The sequence below is a fragment of the Ranitomeya variabilis genome, chromosome 4, assembly GCF_051348905.1.
Source record: "Ranitomeya variabilis isolate aRanVar5 chromosome 4, aRanVar5.hap1, whole genome shotgun sequence".
NCBI lineage: Eukaryota > Metazoa > Chordata > Amphibia > Anura > Dendrobatidae > Ranitomeya > Ranitomeya variabilis.
The window spans coordinates 227,241,174-227,258,068 of record NC_135235.1 but is presented as its reverse complement, the minus strand read 5'-3'; the positions used below and the strand labels follow the sequence as shown (position 1 = coordinate 227,258,068).

The 16,895-nt window shown below is 37.7% G+C and overlaps 2 protein-coding genes across 3 annotated transcripts; both read right to left on the bottom strand.

Moving 5' to 3' along the window:
• Nucleotides 1-3,335: 3,335 nt before the first annotated feature.
• Nucleotides 3,336-10,283, bottom strand: LOC143770471 (phospholipase A2 inhibitor NAI-like). 2 transcript variants are annotated; one of them, XM_077260112.1, is made up of 5 exons: nt 10,139-10,283; nt 8,032-8,148; nt 6,977-7,126; nt 5,545-5,688; nt 3,336-4,943 (listed from the first exon to the last, which is right to left on the bottom strand). In XM_077260112.1, exons 1-5 carry the CDS (start codon nt 10,203-10,205, stop codon nt 4,750-4,752), a joined length of 672 nt encoding a protein of 223 aa, XP_077116227.1. In that variant the 5' UTR covers nt 10,206-10,283; the 3' UTR covers nt 3,336-4,749. The 2 variants fall into 2 exon arrangements, with proteins under 2 accessions (XP_077116227.1, XP_077116228.1); XM_077260113.1 differs by lacking the exon at nt 10,139-10,283 and adding an exon at nt 9,830-9,974.
• A 2,087-nt stretch (nt 10,284-12,370) lies between these two features.
• On the bottom strand, nt 12,371-16,321 carry LOC143770470 (phospholipase A2 inhibitor NAI-like). The gene is made up of 5 exons (XM_077260111.1): nt 15,785-16,321; nt 15,510-15,626; nt 14,035-14,181; nt 13,304-13,465; nt 12,371-12,664 (listed from the first exon to the last, which is right to left on the bottom strand). Exons 1-5 carry the CDS (start codon nt 15,840-15,842, stop codon nt 12,471-12,473), a joined length of 678 nt encoding a protein of 225 aa, XP_077116226.1. The 5' UTR covers nt 15,843-16,321; the 3' UTR covers nt 12,371-12,470.
• Nucleotides 16,322-16,895: the final 574 nt, after the last annotated feature.

The following is a 16,895-nucleotide window of genomic DNA, read 5'->3' as shown; positions in this document are numbered from 1 at the left end:
AATTTGGAGCGAGGGCTGCAGGATGACCCTGTAAAAATTTGGAGTGAGGGCTGCAGGAAGACCCAGTAAAAATCTGGACTGAGGGATGCATGCTGACAATCTAAAAATTTGAAATGAGGGCGGCTTGATGACCCTGTAAAAATTTGGAGTGAGGGCCACATGATGACTTTGTTGATATGGTGGAGGAGGAGGACAAGAAAAAACAAACCATGATCTGTATACGCCTTTTTGGGTATGAAGGGGTGCATGGGAATACATGAGAAACAAAAGGAACGTTGTATTTAAGTTTATGTTCCTTTGCTGTGATCCAGAGGGATTGAGAAGTCTGGGCTGCTCCAGGCCCTGTTCATTTTGAAAAGTGTCATCCTTTTAGCATTTTCAGTTGACAGGCGGATGGGCTTATTAGTTATTATTATGCCCCCGGATTCACTAAAAACCTGCTCTGACAAAACGCTAGTGGCAGGACAGGCCAGCACCCCCAAGGCATAGAGGGACAGTTCATGCCACATGTCCAGCTTGGATGCCTTGCCCAGTCATTGCACAGGACAGATTAATCACAGAGGATGCTGATATGGGCAGCTAAGTACTCTTCACCATCTTCAAAAACTTTTCTCTCCTTGTCAGTCTACCACGTGCATCAGTGTGAGGGTCTCATGAAACAGTCCCAGAACTTTGAAATTGTTCTCCTGCCTCTGTTGGACCTTTTGTTTGTCTCCTTCATATCTCCTCCTTGGTTGCTCAAGGAACTGTGGCCTCTGCTGCCAGCTTTGTCGGATGGGAATTTTTGTTCTAATTGTTCGACTAGGGTCTTCTGTTATTGCACCATTTTACTAGTCCTCTCCATCGCAGGAAGGAGAGATGTAAAATTCTCCTTCTTGCGTGGATCGAGAAGGGTGGACAACCAGTTATCATTGTTGACCAAAATGCGTGTAAAGCAAGGCTCGCGGGAAAGGCAGTGGGACTTAAAGTTAGCCATGTTCTAGACTCCCAATAGGCAAGACTTCCCTGTCCCCACCAGGAAGACGACTCTCTATCTCTTCCTCCTCAGCCCATCTATGTTGAACAGATGCAATGAAGTTGTTCTGATTAGTAACCCCCTGTAGCACAGACAATCATTTCCTGATCTACCTCCTCCTCAGCCTCCTCCTCTTCATTATCACCCAATCCATGCTCAGAAGATGAGATTGGGCTGGGTAGTATCACCCTGTGTACTTCCATTCTCCATTTCCACCAAGTCCACATGCAAAGCTTCCTATTTAATTGTGAGCACCAAGCGTGTGAGTAGAAACAGAAGTGGGATGGTTACTCTTATTATGGCATCATTGCCGCTCACCATCTTTATTTATTCCTCAAAGTTTGGTAGAACCTCATAGATGTCAGACATCCACATCAGTTGCTATGTGAGGAGACTGACTGGAATACCGACTGGCATGTTGGAGCAGGCTCAGGATCTGAAAGTGTGCCATACATTGCAGATGATAGCTGTATTATACAGCCAGCACTTTCCTCTAACAGCAGTGACCGGAGCTGGGCTCCTATCACTGCTGTTTAAATTCTGCTGTCAATCTCTAACAACAGGCAAGGTGAGCCATTGTGGGGGGTGTTTGGTTTCAGGTGACAGTCAACCTCCTGCCCTGCTTATCATGGATTGCCAATGGGATGCCAACACAGCCAGGGATCCACTGAAGGATGTTGTCACTGCCATCTTGGTACTTTTGTAAATGGTAGATTAGAATTTTTGCCATAAACTACAGTATAGTGGTATTGCAGAATACAGAATAAGCAATTAAACACTAGCAGGTTCTAAAACCTAAAAAACAAAAAAAAAATAAACTTTAAATTACCCCACTCTTGCCATCTTTTAAATACAAAAAAAAAGATTCTGTAAAAAATAAAAGACATAAAGATATTTCTTATTATTGTATCCAAAAATGTCTGGGATATCAAAATATAAAATGATTTACGTTGTGCAATGCAAATCATAAAAAAAGAACCTGAAAAAAAAAACAAATTGTTGATTTTTGGTAAAGTGAATATTGTCCTAAAACTAAAAATCGCCATGCAAAAATTAAGCCTTTTGATTGACAGAAAAATAAAGAAAAATAATATGACTCTTGGTAGAATTGAAGAAAAAAATAAAAGCACTGAAAAGTTGCTCAGGCAATAAAATGATAAATGATGCCTCCTGAAATGAGAAATTCACTGATCTTTGTTCTCTTTTTTGCTTCCTGGCATTGAATTATTGCATTTTCCGGTAGCTGAATAAATGAATATGTGCTATGCTCCATCTAGTGGTGGGTTCAGGTCTATCACACTCTATGCTGCAATTTCAATTTTTTAGAGGCAACATATTTAATTAAAAAGTGATTACTTCTTGCAAAAACAATTCAAAGTCTGGTGCAATAGTGAGAAAAAAAGCACAATCTGCTGTTATTTCTTTTGCTTTTGATTTTACGGTGCTTAATGTGGTAAAAATGACCTGACAACATGATTCTCCATATCAGTACAATCCCTATATACAGTTGTGCTCAAAAGTTTACATACCCCAGCAGAATTTTTGCTTTCTTGGCCTTTTTTCAGAGAATATGAATGATAACACCAAAACTTTTTCTCCTCTCTAGGTTTGTGGTTGGGTGAAGCCATTCATTGTCAGACTATTGTGTTTTCTCTTTTTAAATCATAATGAAAACCCAAAACATCCAAATGATCCTGATCAAAAGTCACATGAGGCACATGGCAATGTTCAAAAGAGAAAACTCTGCATTTGGTTTTAGACTGCAAATTTTTCTAAAACTATATTTGAACATATTCAAAGCCTCTGAAGTGCCAGCACAGAGAAACCTACATAGTGAGTGTCCATATTTGTGAAACTACACCCCGTTTCTCTTTGCAGCACATATTTTGCTTGAATACTTTTGTTTTGGCTGCATGACACTTTTGTAGGACTCCTGAGAAACCCCTAGAAGAAGGCTACACAGCCAAAACGTGCGTCAGGGCTTAGGTGTGCATCACATCCCTATGCAGGAATTTATTTACCCTCTATAAGTTATAGTTCCATGTTAGAATGTGGGTTTAGGCATTTAGTTATTGTTCACTCATATGATTGCTTATTCTCTTTGGGTCACGCTGTACATATATAATGATGCTGTGTTTTTTTTAATTTTTACTAACCCGTGTTGAACCACTAAACATGTATGTGTATTTTAGTTTTGCAGTATACCATACTTTAACCACTTCCTGCAAAAGGATGTTATTGTCACTTCCTGGGAAGGGGTTCTCGTTTGTAGAGAGGGCTTATGACCGGAGATCAATATTAATATATTAGCTTAAAATAATGACAGTGAAAACAAACATCCTGTAATTTCATGATACAATAAATAAATTATTATAAATGTGGAGAAAAAAAATCTGTTAAAAAAACAATTTTCCATTTCATAAAATTTTATACACAGATTTTTTATCACCATAAAATTAATAGTCCATATTGCAAAACACGTACAACACTTATAAGATCTCTTGATGCAGTCAGTAGATCAGTAATTGAAAAGTCAGTAAAATATAAATTTCAGTTAAAAATGTGTCTTGGTTTTGACCAAGTGCATAATTCATTACGGTGTATCAGAGATCTATTTTTGGGAAATTTTCTTTATTTGGAAATGTTCCCGTGTATTTTCTTGTTACAGTTGGTTGTCTCATCTTCCTATCTTCCAGAAGACAATGCTCAATTGCCTCTCAGCTCCCTACTTGCCAGTGGGTGGTGAAATTCTGAGGAATCACAGTTTGGGCCATTGACATAGGTGCGCCGCTGGCCCTAACTATCCTTTACCTCTGCAGTATATGTGGAGCTTGCTGACGGAGCTTCAGAGCAAGCATTAAAGCAAATGACATACAAGAGCAAGCCTCTTGTCTAGATAGTCCACCTCTGAGGAGGCAGCTGGTCTGAACTGTGCACTATCCGATGCAGACGAAGCATCAGAGGAGTGCAGGAAGCAGCAGGCTATTCTGTTCTTGCCATCCGGAGCTCTAGAGCAGCACTTACAATTGTTATGGCAAACAACCGGCAATAACAAGCTCCTTGACTTAGAGGCCCACCTCTGAGGAAGCCGGTAACCTACACAACAAGTAGTACACTTTATACAATTATAGATCCCTTCGTTCTTGAGAAGTGGGAGAATAATAAATAAGAAGCAAATTGCAAAGTTGCTGTTTTTCCAAGTACTGTACAATTTTCAGCCTCTTACCTAGACAATTCAGATCTCATACTTTGGACTAATAAGGGGCAACAGCCCAAAACACCATGTCCACAAAAAGAGCTTTATCCTAAGTCATATTGCAAGGCTCGTTAAAGGGTCGATTTTAACTTTTGGGATCTCTGCTTCCAATAGATGGAGCTAGAATTCTAGTCCTAGTAGAAACAATTTGCATATTTAATTCCCCTCAGGAGCATGTATGGCCTGTAAGTCTCTTATAAGTCTCCTCACTCTGACATGCCAGGTTTGGCATGTCACTATTCATAAGGAGAAACGTTGCCCATTAGACCCTCAAGTATTTACCAAGAAGAGACAAAGCCTTTAATGCTTCAATTTACAGACACCAATCAGAGAGTTAACAGATGGTGAGCATCAACAACTATAACATATCACAGTTAGAACCAACATTCCTTTTTGTGAATGATGTGACGTTTTATGAAAAAAAGTTTTAAAGGTTTCAACAACTTTCAAAAATTTTTTCAATATCTGGAAATAGTTTTCAAAAATAAAAAATGTGAAAAAGAGCAGAAAATGTGAAAAGGATGAGGGAGGTGGAGTGGAAGCTGGAGGCTGCACTCGTACAGATGTAGTTATACATTGTTGTCAGCTGGTCGGTGTTGAACAACTGCTGGTTGACATCACAGATGCTTCTGGTGGCACAACCTCGAAATGCCAACGCGGAGGTCTGAAATACTGTGAAAAGATAATTATCATTCCAGGAAGGAACATTCTATGCACTTTAATAATACCTTGAAGATCCAGTTATATTCCAGTAATGTATCATTTTTCGTACACAGCTCCCATGCAGACCAATGCATCTCCACATTGCAGACAAGAAACATAACTAAACTACTGCTGTGTTTCCATTTTTCAAGACCTGAATTTTTATTTTTCAATAAAGTTGTACAAAGACTTTTGTGTGCTCTGACCTGACCAAAAATCCCCAAACAGCAGTGTATTAAATGATTAGTACACAAATTATACTGAATCGCTTGTCAAAAATCTACATATCACTCCGCTCTATAAAATGGGGTCTGCAGATTGCATTTTCATGGTGACTGGTTCACTTTAATCCTTGTCTGCAGGTACTTAGTGTTTTTTGACATGACAGGTTTCCATTAACATTCAGTTTAAACTGGCTAGCCTATATGTTGCTTGGTCTGTAAACAAGGCCCCACCCATGAGGAACTGATTTTATAAATGTACTCAGCAAAGACGTCACTTTTGCACTGGTTTTATTGTTTAGTGATATTTCTGTCAATGTAAAAATGTAAACCTCAATAATATGTTTTACCTGTAGTAGTTGTAGCTAAACGGATACACATGCTTTCATTTCCATAACACGACATTGTGTTCTTGGTGTCACACCGGTCACTGTTTATAGACTGACACTGTGTACACACTATTCCATTTAGCTGAGTGTTGTTTGTAGTCGGCACTTCCAATAAAGACAAGAAAATATTATCATTTCATTAGTCTATCTATCTATCTATCTATCTATCTATCTATCTATTATATATTATCTATCTATTATCTATTATATATCTATTATCTCTCTATCTATTATCTATCTATTATCTATATATCTATTTATCTATCTATTATCCATCTGTTATCTATTATATATCTATCTATTATCTATTTATTATCTATCTATTATCTATCTAGCTATCCATTATCTATCTTCCTATCATCTATCTATCTATCTATCTATCTATCTATCTATCTATCTATCTATCTATCTATCTATCTATCTATCTATTATCTATCTATCTATCTATATATCTATCTATCTATTATCTATCTATTTTCTATCTATTATCTATTATTTATTATCTATCTATTATCTACCTATATATTATCTATTATATATCTATTATCTATCTATCTATCATCTATCTATCTATTACACTAGGGAACAATTTGAAAAAAAATTTCTGTTCAGTTAGGTTTTTGAGGTGATTTATACTAAAATTTGCATGCTGATTCCAAAAATGTAGTCAGTTTTTTTCTAGCACGTCAAGTTTTTCCTCCACAACTTACCTGCCAGAGAAGCACAATTGCACTGATATCTGTAATAAGATTACCAACTTTTGCCAACCAATTGCTAACTTTCCGGAAAATCTTGGTGCTGTTAGCGATGAGCAAGGTGAACGATTTCACCAAGATTTGAAGGTTATGGAAGACCGTTACCAGGGTAGATGGGATGTACATATGATGGCTGACTATTGCTGGAGCATCAAACGTGATTGTCCTCAAGTTAAACACTCCAGAAAAAGCTATAAATGTACATTTTTACCTTAAATACTTGCATATATATATATCCTTTGTAAAAAACATGATAGTGTTAAAAAACATATTTGTCATGCCTATTTCTGATATATTTCATTTTTTGTTCATATTTGTACTATTTAAAAAAAAAAACACTTTTTAGGTACAGTAGTTTACATATTTTTGAGAAGACAAAAATCCTATAGTTCAAAAACTTGACGTGATAGAGAAAAACTGAGATCATTTCTGGATTCAGCATCCAAAAATTAATTAAGAACAGTTGTCTGACCTAACTCTTAAAAAATTGTGTTCCCCAGTGTTATCTATCTATCTATTATCCATCTACTATCTATTATCTATCTATCTATCTATCTATCTATCTATCTATCTATCTATCTATCTATCTATCTATCTATCTATCTATCATATACAGTATCTATAACACTCATACTTACATTGTGGTTCAGTAGGAGTACACTTATCCACTTCAGTACAACAGTTTGCAGCCATCTCCATTGTTCCTCCTGGAAAACTACTACTTCCAGTTATGTTGCACTGATTTTTGGATGCACATGATCTGTAGAAGTTTTGTGCAGTAGATCCATCTGAAACATAGGAAATACAAATATGTTATGTACCAGAATGCATTCCAAGAATCCAAGAAGAAGCCTGAACTCGCTCAGCACTGGTTACTGCACCTCCTGCTGTAAAGTGACATGGTCAATACCAACATGTTTTAGCTCATTCAGTGACATAAATGAGAATAAAAGAAAAATAAATATACAGTCAATACATTAGTTTCCAGCTGTCGTTACATATATATATATACATATATACACATTAAAAAATCCCAATTTTTGGACAACAGCTGGGGATTAATAGGGAAATAGATGGGATACATTTGCACCAATAGAGAAGTTGAAGAGCCGTAACAACAAGAAGCAGCAATATGCATATAAATGCTCCCATCAACTGTAGGTCGGTACTTTAGATCAAGTTAAGACTTAATTACCCCCAATGCTAGTAATTAACCCTGCATCATGACACATGTTTCGCCTCTTCTTCAGGTGCCATATCCTATGCTTAATAAGGCTGCTTCTTGTTACATGCTTTACACTTGATTTTTAGCAATAAATGTATGTATCTAATTGATTTTTATATTAATCCCTTGCTTTTGGTAGACTCTGGATCTTCTTAACTTTACAGATTTTTTATGTTTATTATTAACATTGTTATTAATTTAGGATCCGCACAGTTTCCAGCAATTGTGGAGTTTTGATGTAAAGCGAAACGGTGACAATTTTTTTGAAGAAATCAGAATCATTTAATAGAAATTTTTGATAAATTCCAAGGAATAAAACATTTAATCATACTTACTTATTGTATCATCATCATCAACTTTACAATTAATATCAACAATGTTTTTTGGGTTTTTTTTTTGCAGAAATCAGAAACATTTAACAGAAATGTTTGATAAATTCCAAGGAACAAAACATTTAATCATACTTACTTATTGTAATTTTTAATATTATAGATAAGCATTCATTATTTTCTGGACAGGAAATGCTGCCGCCGGAGCAACTTGTTACATTCCCATTAAAACAGGATATACAAGACAGGGAGTAACCTAAAAAGAAAAAGAGGAAATATGAAAAATGAACTCTGTCTGCTATTTTAGCCTTCACCGATGGGGAGGGGATGTCATATGTTCCCATCTTCAGGAGCGCACAGCTCCCCTGTCTCCCTGCTGGGGGGAGGTGTGCTCTTGAAGATTGAAAGTTGCGATTGGAGGTATGGCTGAAAATCTTCCCACTTTCTAATCTTGCAAGCAAAGACAGCATTGCCTCTTCAATATTGGAGGAGTCTGGAGCTCTGTTTGGCTTGCGGCTGTCTGCCAACTTGGTGCATTAGTACAAGGTCTAGAAAACATCTATGAAGAACAGGTCTCCAGGTGGTGACTTTTCTGAGTAGCCCCGAACAGAAGAGCAGAAGTGGAGGTTCAGATGCTAGATGATGGGGAGATAAACATGGTAAACTGGAGCTACAATAATACAGCCAGTTAAAGGGATGCTTGTAAGTGGATCGAATAGCATGGTGAGTTTGAGGAAAAACGCTGACAGCAGCTAAAGTGGTAACTGCCAGAAGTATACTCCGAAAATGGAGGAGGAACAAGATCTCGGGCTGCTTTTTGTTGGGAAGCCTCAACCATACTATGGATGGAGGAGGCACTGAATCGACTCGCGAGCATCTCTCAGGGCTGAATGTGATTCTCATGGTAAGAAAGGTTGGTGACCACTGTCGTAAACCAGCAATGGAGCAAATATTAGCCTCTTGACTACTTCTAACGAGATGGGAAGCAAAGGGTAGCCCTTCCACTACCCAAGACCTAGACCACCAGGGATGCAAAGATGAAATCTTGCATTGCCGAAGTCCATGATAAAAAACATGATCCTTTGTATGTATATACACTTAATCAATGACACCAGACTCTTTGTAACAGTCTGAGCCACCAGCCGACTCTGAATAACTACATAGACTTAGACAGGTAAACTAGGTGTGAATCGCATCCAACATACTGAATTTTAGCATAATTTTAGAAGTAGTTTTGGGTTTAGTATTTTATTTTTTATGAGGTTAAAAAAATAAATGGTGCCCATACAACTGAAAATGAGTTAAAAAGTATGTGGTGCCATTCCAACACAATAGGGTGTCAAAAATACACAGTCCCTTATGGGAAACTCAAAAATTCTTTGTGCCAATCCTAGGCAATGGAGGCCCAATAATTCACAGTGCCTTTCGAGAACAACAATGGCTGAAAAATAATGACCATCCAACACAAAATAGACTCAAAAATACACAGTGCCATAAGTCAATAGTGGCTCCCAAAAATATAAAGTGTCTACTGTAGACAGCAGGAACGCAAAAAAGACGTGTCCAACCTAGACATTAGGGTCTCCAAATACAAGGTTCCGATCAAACACAACACGATCTCTACTCTACAAACTGTTCGTCCTACACAACAGGGGCTTAGAGATAGACAGTAACAAATGGGCTCAGCAGGGGCTCAAAAATATTTGGAGCCCTTTCCTCCTATTGACATACTGTATATGATTCACATTCATATTATTTTAGCACACATTTAATTATAAAGAAATAATGTTATGTATGCCCTGTCCTATGAATATTTCTTTATAAAAATAAAGAAAAACAAATTAAAAAAAGACCCAATCTTCCCTAAGCAATTGTCCTGATCTATAGAATGGATATACACAAGCTTCTCATAATCACAGAAGATAGTGGAGACGTACCTTTCATTACAAGAGACAAAAAAGTCAAAATAGTCAAAATCATTGTGCTGGTGAGGTCCTCGGAGCTGGGAATGGTGGCTGTGGGGTTGTGTTTTTAGACTCTTGCCTTCTTTTGAGTGATAACTAAATCAGCTAAGGTGTGGAGGACACTAATGACTGACGTTGACACAATGTAACGACACCAGAAATGTTTCTCAAGGGTGTGATTGTGAAAAAAACTAAGTGAGGGTATGTGCACACATCAGGATTTCTTCAGGATTTTTTGCATTTTTTCCCGATAAAAACGCTCTAATTCTGCAACATACATACTGATAGGAGTCAAGTTTCCTCTGCTGTACAGGGGGAATCTCGATCTGTGTCTGCTGTGGTCTCCCATTCTCCATCGGCTGCAGTGGAGCCTGCTCAGTGGAGACGTCGGTTCCAGCGTCTCACTGAGTTTGATTCTGTGCAAAGGGTTATTGCTGCCTCTCCAGGCTCTGCTATTGTACCCTGCACTGATCTACGGCGAGCAGGCTTTTCTGGGACTAAGTCCTGCTTTGCACACACTGAGCATGCCCAGGGTAAGATCTCTCAGTGGAGGTCAAGGGTCACATGTTCAGGTACTGCAGCCAAATCTATTGGTCTTTCTAGGAAGGTCCTGTAGGTACGCAGGCTCTGTGGCAGTCTTTCATTGGTCCTCTTTAGGAAGGTCTTGTACGTGCTGCAGCTATTTAAGGCTCGCATGGCCGCACGGCCATGCACTAGTATCTTCTAAAGTTACATACTTTGCGCCACTGTGGTCATATGCGTGAATATGTTCAGGGACCCGGCTGAAATAAGCCTCTAGAATGCTGGCACCTCCGGCGAGGAGATTGTGTATGAGGGTATTCAGGGACCCAGCTGAAATAAGCCCCTAGAATGCTGGCACCTCCGGCGAGGAGTGTTGTGTGCATGCATGACCACTGACTGCTCTCTTCTGGGTAGTTAGCCTGTGTCTCTGTGAGAGTTAACAGGGCACAGAGCTTTGCTTTCTCGGCCACTCTGTGAAGCTAACAGAGCTGGTTAATACCGCCATATTGTGCCACCATTCACTTAGCGGCAGGATTTTTCCTGCACGGTGGATCCCAGGTTGCGAACGCACCAATCACATCAATAAATATATTCGGTGCGTTCCGCAAACCCTAACACATACATTATGCATCCTATCATTTAGAATGCATTCCGCATTTTTTGTGCAAAAAAAAACGCAATCCGGAAAAAGAAGCAACATGTTCATTATTTTGGGGGATTTTTTGCGGATTTCCCATGAAATTGGAGTGTCAGGAAAAAAACGCAAAAATTCACGTCAGCTATATTCAACAGTTTGTGGCCATGTTTCGCATATTTTAATATAAGGTTTTAAAGATGACGAGAAAATTGTCTAAAAATTATCCAATCAACTATTTTTGGAACTTATCACAATAAGTTCAAGATTCGTCGTTGAGTTACCAAAGCCATCAAATTGCAGGGGCTTTCAGTGCTGAGTAGCTTAGAAGAGCCTAATCATTACCTCTAAAAAAAATTTTTTTATATTTGACCCCCTTAAATGGATATTTTTGGACCTGGGAGACAATGTTATATACAGTAGTGCCTGTTCGATAAACTGGGTAACAGCTGGCACTCTAATGAGGGTACGGTTATGGGCAATGGCTTCAAGAAGAATGGACAGATCAATCGGTCAATAAATTCATAGGCCAGCTGAATAATCTGTATTCCAGTTTACAGTGCCCCCAAAAATTATAACATGGGGACTTCTTGGGTAGCATGGAGCCTTTAGGTATCTCTCAGGCACAAGGACCCAGCACCAATTTTTCCATCTGCACCCATGTTACACGAGTCTGGTGTTTCGGTAGATTATGCCTATTTTTTATAATTTAATTCCAGACTCTAAAATATAAGGGGTGTAACAAATAAAGAGGGTGAGTCTTGGGTAAATATAAGTGCTTAAAGAGGAATTTAGAAAAAGTGGCATCACATATGTCAGTCTTACATAGAAGCTGCAAGAGGTGACAGGAGGTTCTTCTGTAGGAACAGCTCCTTCTCTGGCATAGTCAAAGCATCAGTATTTTACATGGGCAGGCATTCATTTATATAGCTGGTGTGTAATACTGCATCTGTCCTGTAGTGGTCACTGTAGAGATATGTATAACTGGCCATAGCTGCACCAGGTAATGCGAGCCAATCACTGCAGGTCTTGATACTTTTTAAAAGTGTTACCATAAGGCAACACCTTATAAATTGTCCATTGTTTTGGGATAGCAACAACGTCTGTTGCATTTTTTTTTTCATTAAATACATTCATTTTGGTCTAAAAATAATTGTAGCAAAGTGAAAAAGTGCACTAAGGCAGCCACATATTTTAATTGCTAGTAACTATGCACATTGGTCTGAACGAGTATCTGTTTGGGGAGTAGATTTAGTGAAGCAGTGAAACCCAAACCCGTTTTGCTACATCTTACACAAATTATTGCTACGTTACTTATACTTGTATGAACTTAGAAGAAATTGGAAAGTTAGGAAAAGTTTGTAGACAACTTATAGTTTTATTCTCTGAAATATAAATACTGTACAGGAATAGACTGGACGCAAACAACAACATAAAAGCCATTATTCTATTGCAAAATTACAAAATAAATTTAATAAACAAAAAGAACATGATCATTGGGGTGAGGAGACCGGTGCTTAGAGAAACGCTTCCATCAGTGCAGGAATACTTGATATCTGTAGAAAATTCACTGGTGCTCATAGACTGACTGGCGAGGAGACAGAGGGAACGAGTGGCGCAGCCGCGAACCGCCCTCATGACTGCTTGTGCCCCTGTGGAAAAAAAAAAACAGATAAAGAAATAAAATAAATGAATTATTAAGACTAAAAAAAAATGGATTTAACAGAACCTGAACTGAGTCAAGAAAAATGATGTCAAGAAAAGATTGAAAAGAACCCATCACAGTCACTTCACCCTTCCCCTGTCCTGGTGCTGCAGCACCCCACCCCATCCTCCACTGGTTCAAGTTTCCCTTCTGGCTCCAGTCTTCTCTTTTGTCTTAATTCTTTGGTACCTCCAGCACTAACAAGATCTTAAATGAAGTCATGACATCGTGTGAGGCCTGGTAAGTGACGGAAACACCGAATAGTGAAGTAGAGTGAATAGAAGACTGGAGCTGATGGAGGACTAGTTGAGAAACTGAGCACCAGGACAGGCGAGGGGCAAGGTGAGTATAATTTTACATTTTTTAAAATTATTTTTTAACTGCTCTACAGATCATGCACTGGAGTCTGGAGAGAATAAATGTAATGCAAATATCTATCTATCTATCTATCTATCTATCTATCTATCTATCTATCTATCATCTATCTATCTATCTATCTATCTATCTATCTATTATCTATCTAATTATATATCTATCTATTATCTATCATCTATTAACTATCCTTCCATCCATCTATCCAACTCACCTGTAATTTTGGTTGTGTGCATGATACACGCCATCTCGTCTCCAGTACAACTTATTGTATCAGACGTGTAGCACCAGTCAGAGTTTACGGTGATGCAGCTTTTACATTTCACTCCATTGGACGCAGAGCTGGAATTGGTGGCATTACTGCCAGGTAATGTGACTGTGCAAAACATAGAACATTTGACCATGAATAACAACTCAAAGTATATTTGTATTTATTTTTTTAGAAAAAAGTGCTTGTTTGATGGTTTCCTTTATTATTTCATTGGCAGACCAAGAGGAAAGCGAAATGGTCAAGCATGGGCCATCGGTAGGTTAGTTCAATTCTCCATTTCCTTCCATCCTGTACTAATGAAGGGGCCCAAAAATGAACATCTACCTAACATATGGCAGTTTATAATAATTTTTCCTACTGATACCTTTAAAAGGTTTTACAGTATGGAGACCTACTTTTAATAGGAAAGGCCTCGTAATGTTGTGTGGGTGTATCGAGATGGGTCTACAAGGTCAGCTTAGATCCCAAAAGATGATGCCCAATTCTTCTTTAATATTGGAAAAGCAACAAAGTTTTGCATCGAGAATTTAAGTGACCGATCATGTGTTACATGGACATATTGGGCCAATCCAAACTTAGTGTTCCAGAAACACATCAGTCCATCCTTATACCATTTGTACAGCATCATAGCTAAGCTTTTGCTCATTTCTGAGGCTAAGCCTATGGACACTTACTAGTGGGAGTTGGTGGGAGACAATTGTCCAAGGAACAACACGTAGAATTTGTCTGGACAGTGCCACCAGGAATGGTCATGCTTCCGGCTTTGTTACAGTTGATTGGAGGGGAACATGATCTTGAAATTTCTTGTGTGCTTAATCCAGCTGCATTATAAACAATGGAAAAAGAAGAAAAATAAATATGAATAAATATTATACTTCTCAGTTGGGACATTTATACTATTACATATCATAAATGTCCGATATAAGGAGGTCCCACCACTGGTGGTATGAACGCTAGGACGATCACTGCAATAAAGGAACCATAAAGTCTGGCAGATTAATTTTCTAGACCTTCTCCACTCCTAATCCCACGAATAATTCACTCCATTGCATAAGTGTATGTCATGGTGTCTTGGTGTCATGGTGTCCTAGTTCTTCTGATCATTGGGGCATCTCAACAATCATGTAAAGAAAGAAGAACCTGAAAACTGTCATTGTGGTTGTAGAATTATTTATTTAGTGTTACAATACATACAAAAAAAGGAAGGGGAAAAAAGAGAAGAAGGAATGAAAGAGATGAAAGATGAAAGAGATGGAAGAGAAAGAATAAGCAAAAAGTAGGTTTTAAGAAAGGGAAATAAGAGAACCAGGCGAAAAGAGGAAGAAATAAAACAGTAAAAGAAAATCAAAAAGAGTTGGAGAAAGTAGAAAGAAATGAAGGAAAAGTAGAGTAAGAAACAAAGTGGTAAATAAAAAAATGAATAAAAAAGAAGTCAGTAGAAGAAGAGGAATTGAGAGGAAGTAATGAAGAAGGAGATATGACAATTTTGGAGGTGAAAAGGATAAAAAGGTACCGAAAGAAAGGGAAAATGAAGATGCGGAGGGGACAGTGCAAAAAGTAAAAGAAGAGGGAGCGAAAAAAGGTCAAGAATGATGATGATGGAGAAGTAGAGGGGGAAAAGAAAGAAGAGGAAGGAAATGGAAAGAGGAAAAAGGAAGAGAAGAGGAAAAAGAAGTAAAAAAGGGAGTGGTTGAAAAGAAAAGGATGAAGGGAAGTGAATAGAAATAGAAATAGGATGAATATGGGAAGTGAAAGAAAAAACTACAGATAGAAAAGAAAAATAAAGGAAACAATGAGAAAGGGAAAGGAGAGATTGATTGCAGAAAAGTAAAGAATGAGAAAGGGAAAGAAGAAAAGGATGAAGGGAATTAATTATTGGCTGAGAACAAAGAAAAGAAAGAAGAAAAAGATGAAGGGAATGAAGTATTGGCTGAGAACAAAGAAAATAAAGAAGAAAAAGATGAAGGGAATGAAGTATTGGCTGAGAACAAAGAAAAGAAAGAAGAAGAAGATGAAGGTAATGAAGTTTTGGCTGAGAACAAAGAAGAGAAGAAGATAAAAGGGAAAAAAAAGATAAAGAAGAAAATGATGCGGAGAAGCAAATAAAAAAAAATCGAAGAACAGGAATAAAGAAAAAAAAATAATTTACCTATAGTAGTATTGGTGAACCTTGATTCACAAACATAATCTGTGGGGCAGATGACACTGACGCCCGTGCAGGTCTGAGCCATGGATGTCACACACAGCTGGCAGGAAATGCAGTGTCCTAAAAATCAATGCCAAGAAAGAGAATTTCAGAAAATGATTTCTAATAAAATATATAATATATATAAATAAGGTTTTCCCCTATCATGTTCTTATAAGTTGCTCCTAACTATAAACACACAATGCATTTAGCCAGGAAACGAGCTAGAACGTTCTTACCTTTTGCCGTCAAAGCCAAAATCAGATACAAAATTCCAAAAAGAGACTCCATTTTCATGAACACCAGGTTAAATTGTATCAGTTTATGTCCGGTGGAGTCTGAATCGTTTTTTGGACTCGTTTTGGAAAGTCCCTGCTCTTTGACTTAAGGAATTTAGGTGTGTGAGACAGTGACGGCAAAAGAGAAGGGTATGAACAATGAAACCGAGGAATGGGTGTGGATCAGAGACGGCACAAGGCGCGACGTATGTGTTCTTAACAGCTCTTACCCTCCAGGCTTCATGTCAGATCTGTCCTGGAATGTCTCTTCTAAAGTCATCGTTTAGTCCGACCCGTCATACATGGGAAAAGTTTACATTCCTAATAAACTTTAAGTCTTCTTCTATGTACTCCAATTACAAACTGTAATTAAAGGGATTGTCCATGATATAATGGGTTGTTTCTAACATATGTCCACACATACAGATTCAGGTACAGGTACATTTTCCGTTACATAAAATAGAAAAAAGATAAAGATAAAGTTTTGGTCTCTATTTATTGTACTTTTGGAGGAAAAGGATAGTAACCAAAAAAAAATAAAAATCTGGAGTTTCATTTGTTAATATATATTTTTTCACGTTTAATAAAATATTTTTAGATTTCACAGACTTGACAATATTAAGTATATTTATTTTTAATTTCTTTACTTTTGCACTAGGGAAAACAAATGGGATCTGGTAGGATTTAAATTTTTATTTTTTAACATTTTTCATTTTTTAAATTTACTTTTTAATACATCTGTGCCAAGTATGGAGAATTCTAAATTTCTGAGCCAATACTATCCACTCCTTGCAGACATATTGTGTAAATTGAAGTTCAACGGAAAGGGTTAATTATCTCACCTTTCATTGTCCTAAACGAGGGACAACACCCTGTAATAGGATTTTCAAAAATGTGCTCGGATACGAACATCCTGTCCTATAAGAGTCGTGGTATCTCCTTGCGCTACTTTTGCATTTTTACTAGCATGGTGCCAAGTTCCTTTGAGAAATGTCCAACTTTTTTGCGACTTTTTTGGAGTTTCGATTCCAATTTCTTGGCTTAAAATAATGACAGAAGTGAAAGAAAAAAC